The 19,133-nt window shown below is 52.3% G+C and overlaps 1 protein-coding gene across 1 annotated transcript; it reads right to left on the bottom strand.

Annotated features, from left to right (window-relative positions):
• Window positions 1-4,912: 4,912 nt before the first annotated feature.
• VPS37D (VPS37D subunit of ESCRT-I) lies at window positions 4,913-9,015 on the bottom strand. The gene is made up of 4 exons (XM_023655450.2): window positions 8,710-9,015; window positions 7,189-7,360; window positions 6,615-6,697; window positions 4,913-5,997 (listed from the first exon to the last, which is right to left on the bottom strand). The coding sequence occupies exons 1-4, from the start codon at window positions 8,845-8,847 to the stop codon at window positions 5,635-5,637; spliced, it is 756 nt and encodes a 251-aa protein (XP_023511218.1). The 5' UTR covers window positions 8,848-9,015; the 3' UTR covers window positions 4,913-5,634.
• Between the last annotated feature and the right edge of the window lie 10,118 nt (window positions 9,016-19,133).

Here is a 19,133-nt window from a genome sequence, read left to right as displayed (position 1 = left end):
AGTCTCTCTTTAGGCCTAGAATTAGGCCCACTCTACTCTTGCAGTGCCATCCTGCCTGCCTCAGGTTTTTTAGGCCAGAGCTGAATTCTGAGAGACCCCATTTCCTTCCTACCCTTCTTAAACTGAGTCTGGGCTCTTGATGGAAGGGGGAGATGTGTGAGAGACTTCATTTCTTTCTTTCCTTTTTTTTTTTTGGAGGAAGATTAGCCCTGAGCTAATATCCACTGCCAATCCTCTTCTTTTTTCTTCAGTGAAACAGATAAGGCAAATGCACTTTAATAAAGTGCTGTCATTCACAAGTATTGTTACCAATCCCTTTTATACTAATATTTATTTGTTTACTTATTTATTTTTACAATGTTTGAACTTTATTGGGACAGTCTTCCTCTTTTTGCTGAGGAAGATTGTTCCTGAGCTAACATCTTTGCCCATCTTCCTGTATTTTGTATGTGGGACACCACCACAGCATGGCATGATGTGTGTGTAGGTCCGCACCTGGGATCCAAACCAGTGAACCCTGGGCTGCTGAAGCGGAGCACGTGAACTTAATTGCTATGGCACCAGGTGGCCCCATGTGTGGGAGGCTTTTTGAAGGACTCCCTGACTGGTTCCCGTAGTGTCATCCTGCCCGCCCACCACCCACAATTGTCCTGGGTCGTTCCTCTCTCAGCTTCTTACCTGCCCTGGGGAGAGAGGCTGAATCAGGCCGTGGACATTAGCCCCTGCCTTCAAGGGGCTGATCCCCAATTCCTGAGAATGCGGGAAGGCTCAGACATGCTCAACTTTAGTCCCTTTTCTCCTTTTGGTCACAAACTAAAACAAAACTCCCTAGAAGGTTGGACCTACGATGGAGATGGACAGGAGGGGCCCAGCCTGCCCCAGGCTGTGCTCATTGGGCTGGAAATGGGGGCAAGTACAGTATGAGGCGAGTGAGCAGCATACACAGGTCGTAAATGGGGAGACACAGACAAGACCGGACTCAGAGGTGTACGTGTCTTGGGAATTGTGGTATTGTCTTTGGACTTGGTCAGGACTTTCTTTTATTCCTCTTGAGCCAAACTGCTTTTCCCGCTGTTGCCCTTTCTTTGTTACTGAGTGAAATACAGATTCCAGTTCTGAGGGAGTAGGATTTCTTGCTACCATCTGAGACTCTGGCATTTCATTCACTGGGTGCACCCTGTCCTCTGTAATGGTCCCAGCATGAGCCACAATGAATAAGGATAGTCTCTCTTAGGTCAGTGGATTGTCCATTTGGTCATTATTGCCTCCTTATGTATATATATGTTGTCCTCATAGCCACAGCTGAGGCTGAGGCACCATGAGTGGAGCCCAAGTGAGTGGCCACCACACTCCCTTTTGGGGAAATGGTGGGGGATGGGGGGAGCAGGAGGTGCTTATTTCTCAGAGCTTTGGGCTTCCTAGAAGGTCACCAGATCTCATGAAGCAATTCTGAGAGGGACAGCTGGTAAGTGGTGGTGTTACTTCAGTCCACTCTTGAATTCAGTGCTCAAGAAAAGTGGGCTCTGTCCTGGCCTTTGCCTCTTCTCAGGTCCCCAGCCTTGTAATGAGGTCACAGGCTGCCACCTGCCTATGAGCAGGATCCTAGAAGGCCTGCCTTACCTGCCGTCAGCCACTTGGCTCTCAGCCCTGGCTTGTAGCTCTGGTGGCCATAGGGTTTGTGCAAGGCAGCTGAGGTTCCTCTGTTAGTGTGTTAGGATGATAGTGAGACCTGGGTCTGCACCTCGTGAACTTGCGTGTACTGAGAACACTCAGCACACTCATCCCCAAGAAGCCAGTGCAGAGGTCATCTTTACCATCTGTCAGGAGGTCATGGTGTCACTCCAGATCTACCTGTCTCACCACTGTCTCTTAGAGCTGTCGGAACCTGGGGTCCTGGGCTCAGTTGGCCCTGCCATTCTGCATCTGCCCTTTTGGCGTTCACATGCTCAGTCCTGGGAAGGGACTTCTGCTTGACAAAAGAAGGCCTTTCAGGAGGGCCAAGAACAGACTGAGATTCGTGGTTCACAGGCCACACACAGTGTTTGGCTGTGGTTGGCATGGTGCCTTAAAATAACTTTAGCCAACATTCAAAACGTGGGAGACTTTGCATAAAAATCTAGATTTCTGACTTCTCTCAAAAAATGAGAAAATGTGTCACCACTGAGCTCACTCATACCTGCATTACCAGCTGGAAGAAGCTGCAGCATCTGCCTTTTAGATAGGACATTGCTCCCCAGTTCACTGCACTGCCACTGAGGGGCAAGTGTAAAAGGCCTTGCTCCACACGCTTGCACCATTTTGCTCACAGTAGAGAAGTATCTCTGTACCCCATGTCTATCAAGAGGAAAAACCAAAAAAAGGACCATGCATTTCCGGGAAAATGGGGGAGAGTGTATCTCTGTGGAAAGGGACTGCCTTACGCCTCTGTGACCTTCCTGGCCCCCGCAGGCATTTGAGTCTGCAGATGCCTAGGCTACATCATTGGTTGTTACCGGAGCTCACACTTTATGCAGGGAGGAAGAATGTCAATCTTACTTTCTTTGTGAGACAGGAAGAGTCTTTGAGAAGTCCCCGGCAATGGCAAGGTCCTAGACAAAGCCAGAGGTCCCTTGGTACAGTAACACCAATTCCTGCACTCAATCTTTTGTGTAAAATCCTTGTATAAATTGGGATAAACCCTCAGCTAGTCCAACTTGGTCTCTTGGAAACCATTCGAATCTCTCTAGCTTTGGAGGTCAGGGGCAAGTTCTTAGTCACAGCTTTGCAGTGACCACACGATTCAGTGGTAAAGATTTGAGCCCACACTGGTTCAGGCCTGCTTAGCTCGGTAAGCCTCGATTGGCAAAAAGGTACATTTAATGTTTAATGTTATGTTTCATATTTGGAAAACAAGGAGGGAAGCTTAGGAAAATGCTAAGAAGCTAGTGATTCCCAAACAAGGAGGTGTACAGAACAGACTTTGTTGAGGGGCAGGAACTCTTTGTTTTTATCAAAAAGGGGTGAGAGTTTTGTTATTTGGGCAATTTTTGGGTTTTGGTGTGTAAAAACACCTGTGGTCTGTAATAGGTGGGACCTTTCTCATGGGTCCCTTGATGTAGTCCCTCAAGTTTGTTCTCTCTCACAGAGGATTACAGCCAGGAACTTTCCCTGGGGCCCCAGAACCTTGAAACAGAATTCTAGAAGTTGTCAGGCAAGAGAGAGCCCGGACTGCCTGGAACCCTCCAGAATATTCCATGTACCTTCAAGCAGGTGGGTTAAATTAACTATCCAACACTAAGGCCTTCCCATGCCCATAACTGGGCCCACTCCACTCCGGTGGTATCTGTACCCACCTGCCTCAGGTGATTTTCATGCTGGAGCTGAGCACTGAGGCCTCACTGCCTACGCCCTCTAACACTGAGTCAGAGCTCAGTGAGGAAAGTGAGGGGTGTGGAATGCCCTTTGAAGGACCCCATCTTCTCCCCTCCCAGGCCTTCCCTTGCTTGAGTCCTTCCTTTCTCTTCTTACCTGCCCTGGGGAGGGGAGGCTGAACTAGGCTCCAATTCACGATAGTGGAGGAAGGCTCAGACACGCCCAGCCTGAGCCCCTTTCCTCCTTTTGGTGACAAACGAAAATCTCCCTAGAAGCATGGACCAGGAATGAGAGGTCAAGGCAAGAAGGGCCCAGCCTATCCCAGGCTGCACTGAGAAGACAGGTCTTCCAGGGCCAGTCTTCTACCGTCTCAGGCAGACACCCTGTGGTTCCAGTGTCCCTCAGCCCCCAGCAGCTCACGTGCTAGCAGTGAAGGGAGTAGGGGAGCCAAGGCCAGTGTGGGGTGGAGATTCTCAAGTGGGCGCTATCCGTGCTCTGACTGCACCCTACTGGGTAAATCCGAGTGTCTGGACTCAAACGGGCCAGTCCCTCCAACCATTGCCTAAATCTCTAAAGATCCCATCAAGCAGGCACTCAGGCACTGCTTGCACGTCTTTAGGAATGGGGACCATTGACCTCCAGTGGCAGCCCTGACTTAACGGCCACCCACTGAGCTGAAATCTGGCTCCCTGTGGTTCCCACCCTTTGGTCTCGGCTCTGATGTGAGTCAAGCTCCACAGGACCTCTGCCTCTACCTCTCTAGCCTTTAGAGAGTCAAAGACTAACCTTACACACATCTCAAACAGATCCCTCAACTCTTCCTCAGGGGAATTAGTCCCGATCCTCTTTCTCATCGTTTACTCCAACGGTGCTGTTTTGGAGGGGTCCCTCTTACATTGTAAAACTTCAGTGAAAAATAGAGCCAACCCAGTACTTCCTTCTTTCTAGATGGTTGTATCCCTGTTAACAAGGACCAAGATCACGCGAGCTTCAACAGCACTCTGACTTTCCCCTCTTATGTGCAGGATCTTCCATGCCTCCTTGCCGAACTTCATCTCATTAGACTTGACCTAAGCTGATCCAGGGCTTGTTCCCGCTCTCCCAACTTCTTGTCCCACGCTCACTGGCCAAGTTGGCCACCTAGTATTTACCCTAGCTGAAGACAGATCCCTTCAGCCCTGTAGCACCCCCTCTGTCGCTCAGTGGGGTGGTCATTTGGCAGGCCAGAGAAGGAGCAGGTACCATCCTGATTGGGCTTACAGGCAACCCAGGAAAAGAAGGTGCATACAGCTGACACAGCTGGAGAACAGTGATGGAGATGTGCTTCTGGCCAGAGGTGCTGGGAAGTTAAGAGTTAGGAAAGACTCCCATGGGTTGGTAATCAGAGAAGCTTCATGGAAGAGGCAGGAGCAGTGCTGGACCCGAAGGACAGCTGGGCTTTGGATGGGCAGAGAGGAAGGGAGGTCATCTCAGGAGGAGGAAGTACAGGAGCTGAGATGTGGAGGCTGCAACAGCAGAGTGGCTGGTGGAGGGAGCAGAGAGGAGGCGGGCAGCAGCATCATCCTCATCATCACATTTATTGACGGCCCCTGGGAGGCGGGGCTGGGGACAGAACATACAAAGACAAGGACCTGCCCTCAAAAAGCTTCCATTCTAAGGAGACAGGGACAGAAAAATACAGAATGGTCTTTCCTGGGGATGGCCCACTCTCACCTATGCAGGTCAGAAGCCCCTGGCCTACCTTGCCCCAGGGTCTGGAGCATGAGTGGGGCATGTAGTAGCCCCAGGGCCATGGTGACCCTGGCCCCACAGCTGGAGCCTGACCACCTGGCTCCTAGGCGGCGGCCCCAGAACTGGGGGAAAGATAGGCTCAGGACATGATGGAAAACACTCCTGTCGGCCTTGGCATTGTGCGAGCCCAGTGGAATGGTGGGTGCAATAGGCCCCCTAGGCAGGGCCCTTGGGGGAAGCGGGCACCTTCCCAGGCCCCCAAGAGTAAAGTTCTTTCATTGGGGCTGGCCCATCACCAAGAGGCCCCGGCCGGGGAGAAAAAAAGGCAGAGTTTCTTCAGTGCCAGAGGCATGACACCCTGCCCATCCCACCCCGGCCCCCTCATTGGGCATCTTCCAGGTGACCCTCCTCCCCAGCTCAGCCTCCAGGGCCAGGGCCTGCCTGAGGCCAGGGGAGGGGCCTGCCCCTCCCCCCACCCAGGCAATGGGGGAGGAGGAGGAGCCACGCATCAAGTTTGTCTGGGCCCCCCACTGGGGGGCCTTACCCTGGATCCTACCGGTGGGGGGGCTCTGGCTGCGATGGCCGTGGGCTCAGCAGAGGGGCTGGGCCAAGGGGGCACCCGGGGGAGCCCTTCAGTGGGGGCACTGGGCGGGAGTCCAAGGGGGGCAGGCTCCGGGGCACTGCTGGTGGCCCCCGGGAGGCCCCGGTGGGCAGGACGGCTGCAGCGGGGAAGGGTTTGGGGGGATCCGCAGCAGCAGTGGGGACCGGCTGAGCAGACCGCTCCCGGCGCCGCAGCAACTCCTGCAGCTTCTCGGCCTGGGTCCGCCTCAGGTGGGCCAGGGCACGGCCTCGCTGGAAGGCAGGCAGGAAGGCCTCCAGGCTCTGCTCCCCCAGCAGCAGCTGCTCCATCTGCTCCTGGGACAGGAGGAAGGGACAGTTTGGGAGGAGCATGGCCAAGACCTCTCTCCCTCCCACCCTGAATCCCTTCCAATGGCGAGCACCCCACACTGGGGGACAGGGCACCTGAGTTCCAGCCTGGGCTGCCTCTGACTTGCTGAGTGACTGTGGACAAATGTCCTCTACTCTCAAGCCTTTGACTTCCTTACCATTGCCAGACCTTCTGGGTCAGTGATGAGAGGATCAGAGAAGGGGACACACCTGAAATAGACTTGCATGTCTCTCACCAAGGCCATGGCCAGGGCCTCCCTCCCCCACCTCCTTCACTGAGCACTGTGCTCCCACCCCAGCCCTGAGAAGTCTGTCCCAGCTCCTCTGTAGACCCATCCTTCACTGCCCTGAGACATTAACAGGGGAGCCCGGGGTGGGGGCGGTGTCACAGGTGGGGAGAGTGAGTCCTGCAGTCCAGTGCAGACAGCTGGACAGCAATGCAGGGGGCCCTCCTGGGGCCAGGCCCTCAGGCAGGCTTCCTGGGGGAGGCATTCTCAAGCCTGCATTGTAAGAATAAAGGCAGGGGGATGACGATAGGATGGGTCTCCCTCCCTGTCCCCAGGCCCAGCCACTGCTCCCCTCACCTCAGCCTCCTGCTCAGCTTCTTCCAGCTCAGCCTGCAGCCAGCCCAGTGCGCAGTGGGGGCTCCAGCGATGCATGCTGTCCTCTGAGGGCCACGGAGGGACACAATGAATAGCCCCTGCCCTCAGGGCCTGTCGCCCAGGACAGAGCCCCAGGGCCCAATCCTGACTCAACCTGCCTGTGATTCTGTGCTTCCCTTCCCCTCTGGAGCCTCAGTTTCCTCCTCTGTACAATGCCCACGGGATCAGTTTGTGCACCTCCCGCCAAGGTTCTGTCCCCAGTGCTGGTGCAAAAGAGGAAGCAGGGGCTTTGTCTCCTAGAGCACCGAAGGCCCTTGGGTATCGGGCCCCCTTTTCTCCCACTGCCCAAGGCGCCCCCTCTGGCCTCTCCAACCCAGCTCTGCTCACCGACCGCTCACTTCCCCAACTGAGTTTTCCAGGAGTAGCACCCATCAAACTTGCCCAGGGAATAGGTCTGCCCAAGTCCCACGCTTCAGAGCCTAGCACTTCCCAAGGCCAACCAGTCATATGGCCAACTGACCCCCACCCCAGGCGGTTCTCCCAGCTGTCCCCTCACCCAGTCGCTGCAGCTTGTCTGCGCAGCTCTCGGCCACCTCTCGAAGCTCCTGGTACTTGATGGCCAGGGCAGCCCGGCCCATCTCCAGGCGGGGCCGCAGCGCCAGGTTCTCCTTGGCTAGCGCGTAGTTGGAGGCCAGGCATGCCTCGCGCTCCAGCTGCAGGCCCTGGAACTGCCGGCAGAGAAGAGCCAAGAGGCCCACTCAGGGAGTCTGCCCACGTCTACCTACTGCCACCCTGAGCAACAGTGCCAGGGGCCAAGCCAAAGGCACCCCACCCTTCAGGATGGCGAGCCAACAGGTGGAGAGACTGCACGAGGCCCGGACCAGGCTTTGCCTTGAGCTCCCTCTCTGGGCCTCAGTTTCCTCTTCTACAAAGTGAGCTGAAAATACTACCTTATAGGGTTATTGTGAGACTGGAGTGAGGAAAACTATGAAGGCCTCTACAAATGTTAGTTAATTTTTAATTTTTCAATTACTCCGTCTGCTCAGGTCCCTGAGGAGTCCCCCTCCCTCCTGTCCTATTTCCCATGCATGGGCAGCTTCCCTCTCATTCCAGGCCTTTGTCTGCTTCCTCCTCAGGTGTTTGTGCTGAAAACACTCCCACCCCTGCTCTTACTCTCCAGAGTGATGTCTCCACCCTGTCCCCGCATAGTAACCCCTCAAGGCGCCCTCTCTTCTCTTCACGCCCCCTCCTTCTGCCCTCCAGCGGAATCCCCACACCCCAAGGAATACACGCCCCCTTTTCCTCCCTGATCCCCTAGCACCTGCTCCCAGCTTGCCTTCTCTTGCAGAAAGCAGACCCCCTTCCTTTCTTGCTCTGGAGAACGCTTTCTCCTTGTGTTTCTAGGAGGGTCAAGCCTCCCCTCCCTGCCCCTGGAGAACGCACTACCCTCCATCTGTCCCCTGTAGGATGCACATGCCCCTCCTGTCTGCCGCCCTCCAACAGACACTTTCCCTTTCTGCCCCCCCAGACAACCCGCCTGGGCCTATCTGCTGTGAAATATACAACTTTCTCCTATGGTGGCCTATGGAATACACACCTCAGCTTTCAGTACCCCTCCCCAACGGAGGACACAAAGCCCCCTCCTGCACCCCCAGAATCCGGACGCCCGCCCCAATGGTCCCCCCAGGTGTCAAACAGGCCCCTACTTCTCCCTATGGAAGGCACCTCCCCTTTCTGGCCCTACAGGACGTGGGTGTGCGAGCCAGGGCCCCACACAACACAGCCACCCCGTGTCCCCCGGAACACACCTCCCCGGAGCATCCGCCGTAGGACACGCCTTGCGGCCATCCCGGGGGTGCGCGGGCGCCTCCTTGGGTCTCCCGCGCCCCACCCGCCCCAGGTCTGCTCCGGGCGCCCCCTCCCCCGGGGGCGGCTCCGCGGGGCCCACTCATACGTGCCAGGCTCCCGCGCCCACCGGCGGCCTCGCGGCCCGGGCCGCGCGGCCCTTGGGTCGGTCGGCAGGTCCGGCAGGCCGCGGCCCGTCCCCCGCGCCCCCCGCCCGCGCCCCCCGCGCTACCTTCCTGCTGAGCCGCACGATCCGGTCCAGCTTGGGCTCATCCTGAAGCAGGTCCCGGAGCTGCCCGGTGCTGAGGATCCCAAAGCGCCCCGGGCTGCCGGGCTCCGGCCCCGCCCGCGCCGCCCGGGCCCGGTACATGCCGCCCGCCCGCGCCCCCAGCTCGGCTGCTGGCTCGGCCCGCTCGGCCCGCTCCGCCCCGGCTCCGCTCCGCTCCGCTCCGGCTCCGGGATCCGGCTCCGGCTCCGGCCGCGCGCCGCTCCGCCGCCAGAGGGCGCCCCGCCCGCTCTTAAAGGGGCCGCGGCGCGGGGCTGCGGGTGGGGCGCGGAGAGGCGGGCCGCACCCCTGCCCACCCCGGCCGAGCCGCCCGGCGCCGCGCCTCCCGCGCCCGCGCGTTGCCCCGCAAACTCATCCTCCCGCCGCCCGCCGGGTATCCGAGGCTGCGTCTCTCCGCACCCCTTCTCCCGGCCGTCATTCACCACGCCCCGTGGGCAGGACTTTACAGTTTGCAGGGCTGTTTCACATTTCCCCCTCGGATTCACCCAACAACTTTCTGAGTCTGGCTGGGCGCCAGGAGCTCCTCCTCTGCTAACTTGGACAAGTCATTCATCTCCGCAAGCCTCAGTTTCCTCTTCCATAAAATGGGGTGATGACACACACTGAGGATCAGAGCGTGTGCGTGTTAAGGGCCTTACCTGTAGTAAGTGAACACCTCACATGAATTATTGTTATTTTAGAGATTCACAGAGATGATGTCACCTCCCCAAAGTGACATTACAGGTAAATGACAGTCTCAGTTCTTCCTGTCTGTGCGGTGTCCACAGAGCACAGGATGCCTCTCTGTGCTGGGCACGGGGCTAGGCCCTGTGGGGCGTTGTCTCTGCCCTCAGAGAGCTCCTGGATTAAGGCAGAGTCACATTCTCACTCAGCTTACTTTAGTATGAGACAAAATGGCAGGTGTCACCACACGATGTCTCCCTCTTTGATTCCCATGTGAGGCCAAGAAGATGCCATGTGCTTTATCTTCATAACTAGGTTTGGCCAGTGCCATTGTCAGGAAACAGACACTCAGAGATTAAAGCGCTAGTTTAAAATCAAACAGTGAGGAGTGAGCTTGTTCTATGTCATCACACTACTAAGATAGGACAGAGTTGGGACCAGGGCAACCAGAAAGTCTCCCCAGAAAGGTCGACATTTGAGCTGGGTTTTGAGGGATGAGTAGGAGTTCTGAAATTGAAGGAGAAAATAATGAAACCAAACAGAAGTCTATAAGCCAAGGCATGGGGGCTAAAGAGCCCAACAAGGACTCTGCCAATCCAGCCAGAGCACACTGGGCATGGTGGAGATGTCTGAGAAAGAGAGACAAAACTGATGGAGTGGGGCAGGACAGGGTTGTCGACAGACTGTGAAGGCAATGCTTTCTACATTTTTATGATAACTGAAATTTGGTTTTCCCCTTCAAGGCTCAGCTGGAACATCACCACCTCCAGGAAGCCCTCTCCACCTCCCCAGGTGGGGTTGTGTGCCCCTCTCCTCTGGGCTCCCACAGTCCCTGCTGTCCCTCCACCATGGTCCTGGGCCCCTCCACGCTTCCCCATTTCCTGACTATGCCTTCCTTGGTTCTGCTCTGCTTCGTCAGGACCCACTATTTCCAACCAGCTTCCAGGTGTCTCTTACACACTCCCCCTTCCCGGCCCTGCTTTGGCCCCTCCTACTCTGAGCCACAGGCCTTCTTCACTGCCAGAGGCCCTGGTGAGATCTGATGGGAGGCCCCTGCCTCAGTTTATCCTCTCTTTCTCCCCACCCCTCTTTGTTCAGCCCAGTGGGCCTCCTGTTGAATGCCCCACAACAATGTCCCCTGTAAACTTTCCCCACACTCCTCAGACCCCCACACCCACACCCACCCCACTCAGTAGATAACTCCGCTGCCCATTATGGGGAGACACTTCTGTCGCTTCCTGCCTCGCCTCTGTGGGTTTTCTCTGCACCTGCCCCAGCGCCCTGCCTTTCCTCTGTCTCCAGGAGGGGCAGCCTCTCCTCAGCCAGAGCCAACCCAGGTACCCTCGCCTTGGCTCTCACCTTCACCTGCCTCCTCCAAGATGCCTTGTCCCACTCTGGTTGTTATGTCTCTCTCTCGCTCGCTCTGTCTCTTTCACCTTTAATTTCTGCCTTGAGAGGATACCTTCCTCTCCGTTGATACCCCCCAATATTTTGAAAGTAGCCTGTTATAGACTGAATGCTTGTGTCCCCCAAAATTCATATGTTGAAGTCCTAATCCCCAATGTGATGGTATTTGGAGGTGGGGCCTTTGGGAGGTAATCACGCTTAGATGAGGTCATGAGGGTGGGACCCCCGTGATGGGATTAGTGTCCTTCTAAGAAGAGAAGGAGAGCTGAGTTCTTTCGCTCTCTACCACCTGAGCACACAGCAAGACCGTGGCTGTCTACATTCCACGAAGAGAGCTCTCTGCAGAAACCAGATCTGCTGGCGCCTTGCCCCTGGGATTCCCAGCCCCCAGAACTGTGCGAAATCAAGACCTGCTGTTTCAAGGCACCTGGTCTGTGGTGTTTTGTTACAGCTGCCGAGCTGACTAAGACATCCCCTCGACACTCTGCACTCCCTGTGTCCATTTCCTCCCCTCCTTATTCCTGCACTCAGTCTGACTTCACCCCCTCACCATTTCAAGGGCACTGCTCTGGCCAAGGCCAGCGACCCGCTTCTTCCTGCCAGAGCCCCTCTTTTTCTCATTCAACACCATTGACCACACAGCAGTCAGAGCCCAGATATTTCATAGCTGTCAGGTCGGCAAAAATTAAAAAGTCAGATAACATCAAGTGTTGGCAAAGATGGGAAGCACAGGAATGCTTATGTACTGCTAGTGGGAGAGAGAGAATCAATCCGCTTTGGAGAGCAGTTTGACAAACTCGTGATTCAAAGACACTCATCTCACACCCCCGAGCTGTTCCCCTTTGTGGTGGACAGAATAATGGCCGCCAAGGATGTCCCCAGCCTAATCCTTGGAACCTGTGAGTATGTCACCTTCCATGTCCAAGGGGACTTTGAGATGTGATTAAGTTAAGCATCTTGAGATGGGGAGACTATCCCGGAGAGAGGCAGGAGGGTCAGAGTCAGAGGAGATGTGACAGTGGAAGCAGAGAGTGAGAGTCAGAGAGAAACTTGAAGACGCTATGTTGTGGCTTTGAAGATGGAGGAAAAAGCCACGAGCCAAAGAACGCAGGCAGCGTCTAGAAGCTGGAAAAGGCCAGGAAGTGGATTCTCCACTGGAGACTCTGGAGGGAGTGTGACCCTGCCAATACTTTGATTTCAGCCCAGTGACACCCGTTTTGGACTTCTGATATCCAGAACTGTAAGATAATCAATCTGTGTTGTGTTAAGGCACTAATTTGGTAACTTGTTACAGCAGCAATAGGAAACTAATACGGGCTCCAAGGAATTTTCGCTCTCTTGGACAAGAACAGGAATGTTCACAGCAGCTCTACTTGTAATTAAGAAAAAAAAAACTGGAATCAACCCAAATGTCCAACCCCAGGAGAACGGAGAGGAACTGGTGAACCTTCAGACAGTGGAATATGGCATACCACATAGCAACAGAAATGGGCAAATTACAGCTGCACACGTCAATTTAGATGAATCTCACAAACAACACTGAGTGAAAGAAGACGGCCTCGGAAGAGTACATTCAGTATAATACTGTTTATATATTTAGAATCATGCAAAACTATACTTCGTATTGCTTAGAGATATGTTCAAAGTCAAAGTATGCGCACAACAAACACCAGTTCAATACCAGTTAGGAGCACGGCTGTCTGGCAGGGGAGGGGTGCAGTCAGGCAGGAGACACAGGGACTCCGACGGCACTGATAGTTCCGTTTCTTCAGCTGTGTGGGGGTACACAGGTGTGCACTGTGTTATTCTCTATACTTTTTGGTAAGTCTGAAAGCTTGCATACGAAATTAACAATTTTTAAGGTTTGTTTTTAAACCTTAGCCTTGGAGTCAGACAGACCTGGGTCCCGTTCTGAGCTCTGCCACTTCCTGTGTGACCAGGAGCAAATTCCGTACTTGCCTGCGCCTCAGTTACATCATCTGTGAAACGGGCATTGAAAGATTAGACGTCATGATAGAAGTGTCTAGCCTGGCACCTAGTCGGTACCCCAAAGCAGCAGCTGCAATGGGTTTCTCCTTCTGGAAACACTCCCTTGGTTTTGATTTATGGAGCACCTATCTGCCAGCGACTTCCAGAAGTTGACCGTGCAAAGGGGACACTTCATCTTCAGGGCTCTGCTCCCTGCTTCAGCTTTAAATTCATTTTTCTCCAAGGATCCAATTGCCACCCCCTTTTAAAAAACAATACCGCAGCTTTACTGAGATATAATTCACATGCCGTACAATTCAACAATTTAAATTGTACAATTCAGTGGGTTTTGCTATATTCACACAGTTAGGCAACCATTGGCGCAATTTTAGAATATTTACATCGCCCCCAAAGAAACTCTGCCCATTAGCAGTCACTCCCCATTTCCCGACTCCCACCCCTACCCCCACCACCAACCCCAGGCAATCACTATTCTGCTTTCTGTCTCTATAGATTCGCCTATTCTGGACATTCCATATGAAAGAAATCCTATATGTGGTCTTCTGTGACTGGATTCTTTCATTTAATGTAATGTTTTCAAGACTCATTCATGTAGCATTTATTGGTACATGGATCCTTTTGATTTTTTTGTGTGTGGTAAAATATACATAACATAAATTTACCATTTTAATCATTTCTAAGTATCCAGTTCTGTGACATTAAGTACTTTCATATTGTTCTGCAACCATCACGCCAGCCATCTCCAGAGCTTTTTCGTCTTCCCAAACTAAAACTCTGTACCCCTTAAATACAAACTCCCCATCCCCTCCCCCCAGCCCCTGACACCCACCGTTCTATTTCTGTCTCTATGAATTTGACTACTCTAGGGGCCTCGTATAAGTGGAGTCGTACAGTATTTGTCCTTTTGTGACTGGTTTATTTCACTCAGCTTAATGTCTTCAAGGTTCATCCATGTTGTAGCAGGTGTCAGAATTTCTTTATAAGGCTGAATAATATTCCATTGTATGTATGGACCACAATTTGTTTATCCACTCATCAGTTGATGAACATGGGGTTTTTCCACTTTTTGGCTATTATGAATAATGCTGCTATGAACATTCGAATACAAGTTTTTATGTGACGTGTTTTTTTCTCTTGGTTATATAGCAATGAGAGGGCATATGATAACTCTGTTTAACCTTTTTGAGGAAAAGCCAGACTGTTTTCCAAAGCAGCTGCACCATCTTATACTCGCACTAGCAACGTATGAGGGTTTTCCAATTTCTTCACCAACACTTGTTATTGTTTAATTTTTTTATTATAACTATCCCAGTGGGTGTGAAGTGGTATCTTGTGATTTCGATTTGCATTTCTGTCATGACTAATGAGGTTAGGCATCTTTGCATGTGCTGTTGGTCATCTTTCTGTCTCCTTTGGAGAAATGTCTATTCAGATCCTTTGCTCATTTTTCAATTCGGTATATGTCCTTTTATTGGTGAGTTGTAAGAGTTCTTCATATTTTCTGGAAACTAGTCTTTATCAGATATATGGTTTGTAATTTTCTCTCATTCTGTAGATTGTTGTTTCAATTTCTTGATGGTGACCTTTGAAGCACAAATGTTTTTATTTTGATGAAGTCCAATTTATCAATTTTTTCTTCTGTTGTTTGTGCTTTGGCATCATCTCTAAGAAACCATTTCCTAACTTAAGATCACAAAGATTTACCTTTGTGTTTTCTTCTAAGAGTTTTATAGTTTTAGCTCTTCCATTTAGGTCATTGATCCTCTTTGACTTAATTTTTGTATGTGGTGTGAGGTAGGGATCCAACTTCACGCTTTTGCATGTGGATATCCAGTTATCCCAGCATACACATACTCCCCCCTTTTAAAATCTGGACCTCAGGGGCCGGCTCTGTGGCCGAGTGGTTAAGTTCACACGCTCTGCTGTGGCGGCCCAGGGTTCGGATCCTGAGCGCAGACATGGCACCACTCATCAGGCCACATTGAGGCGGTGTCCCACATCCCACAACTAGAAGGACTGGCAACTAAGATATACAACTGTGTACAGGGGAGGTTTGGGGAGATAAAGCAGAAAAAATTAATTAATTAATTAATTAATTAATTAATAAAATCTGGACCTCAGGTACACAGAAATTGATTAATCCTGATTTTTTTAATACACTCTCATCTCTGGTCCATAGCTGGCCTGCTTTTATTTCATTTATTTGTGGATTTATTAATTTATAATGAACATCAGTGAATCCACCACCCAACCCCAGAACAGGAACCTCACCAATATCTTGCATCCGGGTGCTCCCACCCAAGCCTGTGCCCCTGTCTGCCCACACCCAAGGTAACCACACTCCTGAATTTTGGGTTTATCACCCCCTTGCATTTTGAAAAATAATTTTATTGAGGTACACTTGGTGCACAATAAACTGCACATATTTAAAGTGTACAGTTTGATGAGTTTTGGCATAGGTACATACCTGTGAAACCACCACCAAAATCAAGGCAATAATATGTCCATCACCCCCACAAGTTCCTTTATGGTCTTTTGTAATCCCTCCCTCCAGTCTCTCCTGCACCCCTCAACCCCATCCCCAGCTAACCCTTGGTCTGCTTTCTGTCACTGCATTTTCTAGAACTTTATATAAATGGAATCATCAGTGCATACTATTTTTTTGCTTGGCTTCTTTCACTCAGAATAGTTATTTTGATATTCATCCATACCGTTGCATTTATTAGCAGTTTGTTCCTTTTTATCACAGTACTGTCTTTCATTGTATGGATATACCACAATTTGTTTATCCGTTCACCTGTTGGTGGTCGTTTGGATTGTTTCCAGTTTGAGGCTTTTACAAATAAATCTGCTGTGAACATTTGCATGTAAGTCTTTGTGAGGACGTATCCTTTCATTTCTTTTGACTAAATATCTAGGAGTAAAATGGCTGGGTCAGACGGTGACTGTATGCTTAACATTTTAAGAAACTACCAAACTGTTTTCCAAACAGTTTTCACATCCCCACCAGCAAAGTATGAGTTCCAGTTACTCCATATCCTTACCAACACTTTATATGGTCAGTCTGTTCATTTTAGCCATTCTAACGGATGTGTGGGCCCTTTGTTTTGTTAAAAATAGTTTTATTATATAGACACGTGTCTAAACAATCTACTATTTGTAGCTGTTTTGAACCTTGTAAAAAGTGAAGGCTTTGACTTCAGCTATCTTGTCTCTGCTGAAGGGGACACCCTCCTACCACATTTTAATCATGTTCCCACAGCACAGGGAGAGGCACACAGGAGGCGTTGATCCAGGCTGAAGAGATAAGCAGCCCGACACCCCCAGCTGCCTCAGAGCTCCGCCATCTGCCTCCTCAGAGGCTCGGACATTACCTGCCATCTCAAGGACAACAGCCTGCTGACATCACCCGTGGCAAACCTTCAGTGCAGTATTTCCCACCTTTGCCCACAGCCAGTCTCCCCCCATACCCCTGTATTTGATTTAGGGCATCAGCATCCTGTCAGGCACTTAGGCTCAAGTCAGGAAAGTCTTTCTCATCCCTTTCTGACCCTAAACCTCCCATCTGTCCCCAAATCCTCTTCACACAATTCTGCTGACATTTACAAGCATGTTATCCTGTTCCAGGTCCTGTTCTGGGGCTGGATCCAGAGTTGATAGAGACTCAAGCCTTTTGGAGAAGCACATACAGAAATCACACCGACAGTCAGACCCCGCAGCTGGCAAGTCCCCATCCACCTCCCCACTCCCACTCCTGGGCTGAGGCCCCCACCTCATGGGGTCCGGGCTGTCCCCTGCAGTGTCTCCCTCTTGCTGCAGCACCAGGCAATCCAGCCAGCCCTGCCCTTGCTTGACATTCTTCCATGGCTCCCTGCCTCTCCCAGATGGAGTCGACGTTTCTTTGTCTGATGTCTGTGTTCCTACATGATTCTCTCTCTTTTTCCTTTTCCCCAATCTCATACTCGACCTCTAGACCCCCTTCCGGTCAAGCCGGACTCCTGACTGTTCCCCAGTCTTCTGCTGCATTTCCACAGCCCTCTGCTTCTGCGCAGGATGTCCCTCCGCCTGGAACGCCCTTCCCCCAGTGCCTTGTCCTAAAGCTGTTGAAGAACTCTTTGGCCTAGCGCACACCTCCCGCTCTGGTCCTTCCTTCCCGTACTCTCTGTCACAGCCCCGATCCCAGCCTGACCAGTACCGGAGTCATTAAAGACTCAGCCGTCCCCCCTGCGTGACTAGAGGTCTCCCGAGAGCAGGGACAGCATTTGTCTCATCTTTCCAGTCCCAGCCCTCCACACAGGATCTATTATACAGCAGGTACAGGGCCGGGACACTGGCCTCAAATTCCAGCTCTGCCACCTACCGCCTGTATGAACTTTAGACAAATTACTCAACATCTCTGTTTCCTCATCTGTGAAATGGGGAGAAAACGCCCACGCCATCTGGTCGTTGAAGGGATTCACCCATAGAGGGCTTACGAGATGTAGGCGGGACCCTGGCCAGTAGTAAATGCTTGGCCAACAGTAGCTAGAAGTGGTAGTGACTTGCTAAGTTGAAATGAGACCCTGCCCTCTCACTCTAGAGACTCTACATGTGGACGAGGAGATACTTTCTACTGATCTTCAGGAGACTTCCTTAAATGAGGAGACCCCCCCCCCAGGCCTCCCCAGCTTCCATTAATGGAGGGGGAGCAATCACCAGAGACCATCTAACCCACCTCCCTTCTTTCCCAGCATCAAAGTAACCATGAAAATCTTCCTCCTTCAGAAAGCCTTCCAGGATTGCCTTGCTTCAAGGAACTTCTCCTTCCCTCTGCCCCTTCTGTCTTATTTGAGGGTCCTATGACCACAGCCATCCCCTCCATCCTGCTTCCCATCTTACCTGGCTCTCCTCTTATTCTTCAAGGGATGCAAACACCTCCTGACCACTTTCAGGTCAACCTGAGGTTTTTCACAGGGTGTAGCTGGAGCTCAGAGGGGCCCTGGAGAGGGAAGATCTTGTCCAAACTTCCCTGCCTCTGCAGGGTAAATCTAGGACGCCCAGTTAAATTTGAATTTGCAATAAACATTAGGCGTAATCTTTGAGTATAAGTATGCCCCAAACATTGCATGAGACATACTTATACTTAAAAAATATTCATTGTTTATCTGAAATTCAAATTTAACTGGGCACCTTGGATTTTTATTTGCTAAATCTGGCAACCGTATCTATAAGGAAACTGAGGCCCTGGGAGATGGAGTAAGTACCTTGTCTGGTTGCAGAGCCAGTCAGTGGCAGAACCAGGGCTATACTCTGAGGCTGCCCCTGGCCTGGCTCATGCCCCACTCCCCTTACAAACACACACACACACACACATGCGTGCGTGTGCGTGCGCATGCACGCTGCCTTTGATCTCATTCTCTGGGTCCTGGCTCTGCCTGTGAACAAGTGCCTGTCCAAGGTAGCAGGACTGAGACCCACAGTAAGAGACCATGTGAAATGAAGCTCATGGAGAAGAGGGAAGAGTGGGCAGAGAAGGGCCAGACTAACCCACCAGGAAGACTCCCAAGTATGAGGGGTTTGGACCGAGTAGGGGACGTCCTCATCTGCTCGCCTTCTCAAGATGCCCACCCTAGGCAGCGTAAATTCAGGCTGGAGGGTGAGCAGGATCCTGAACAATTCAGGGCCTCTTCTGTGCCCAGTACAATCCTCGAATCCCCCTTGTCACAGACCCCTGTGCTCCACTTCCTGCCGTCAGCAGGGAACTCTGGGTGTTGCCTTTGGCAGGGCTCCCTCAAACTCTGCTGCCCACCTCCAGCAAGAGAAAGAAGGAAGGAAGCTCATGGGACCAGTAGGAACTGTTCATCACCTGGGACATCCACCATCAACCCATTCTTTCTTCTGTTCACCCTGGACTGCCTGCTCCTGGCCGAGCTCTGCCCCAGGGCCATGCTACCTCAACCCCACACGGCCCCTTGGAGCTGGCAGGTGAGCTAGGGCCCTGAGTCCTCCCTTCCCAGGTGGAGCCCACTCAGCAGGGCCTCCCAGGAGTTGCATGTGTCATTGTGGACTCTGAGAATCAGAGGCTTGGCCACCGTTGGCCTGGCCCATGCTCTCTGGGCTGTTACCCTGTGTTTGTGGAATGAATGTAGGAGTCAGGAGGAACGTGAGGACCCATGAGGGGAGAACAGTGGGCTCCAGCAGGCAGGAGGGAGGGAGGGGGGTTCAGGAAAGTGGTTGGGTTCAGGGAGGGGGACAGACTCAAGGCTGGGAGTGCAGGGCAGATGGGGGAAGTTAGGGAGCGGGGCAAGCTTAGGAGGAGGCAGGGACTCAGG

The sequence above is a fragment of the Equus caballus genome, chromosome 13 (genome assembly GCF_041296265.1).
Source record: "Equus caballus isolate H_3958 breed thoroughbred chromosome 13, TB-T2T, whole genome shotgun sequence".
NCBI classification, from domain to species: domain Eukaryota; kingdom Metazoa; phylum Chordata; class Mammalia; order Perissodactyla; family Equidae; genus Equus; species Equus caballus.
This window is presented reverse-complemented; position numbering and strand designations above follow the sequence as displayed.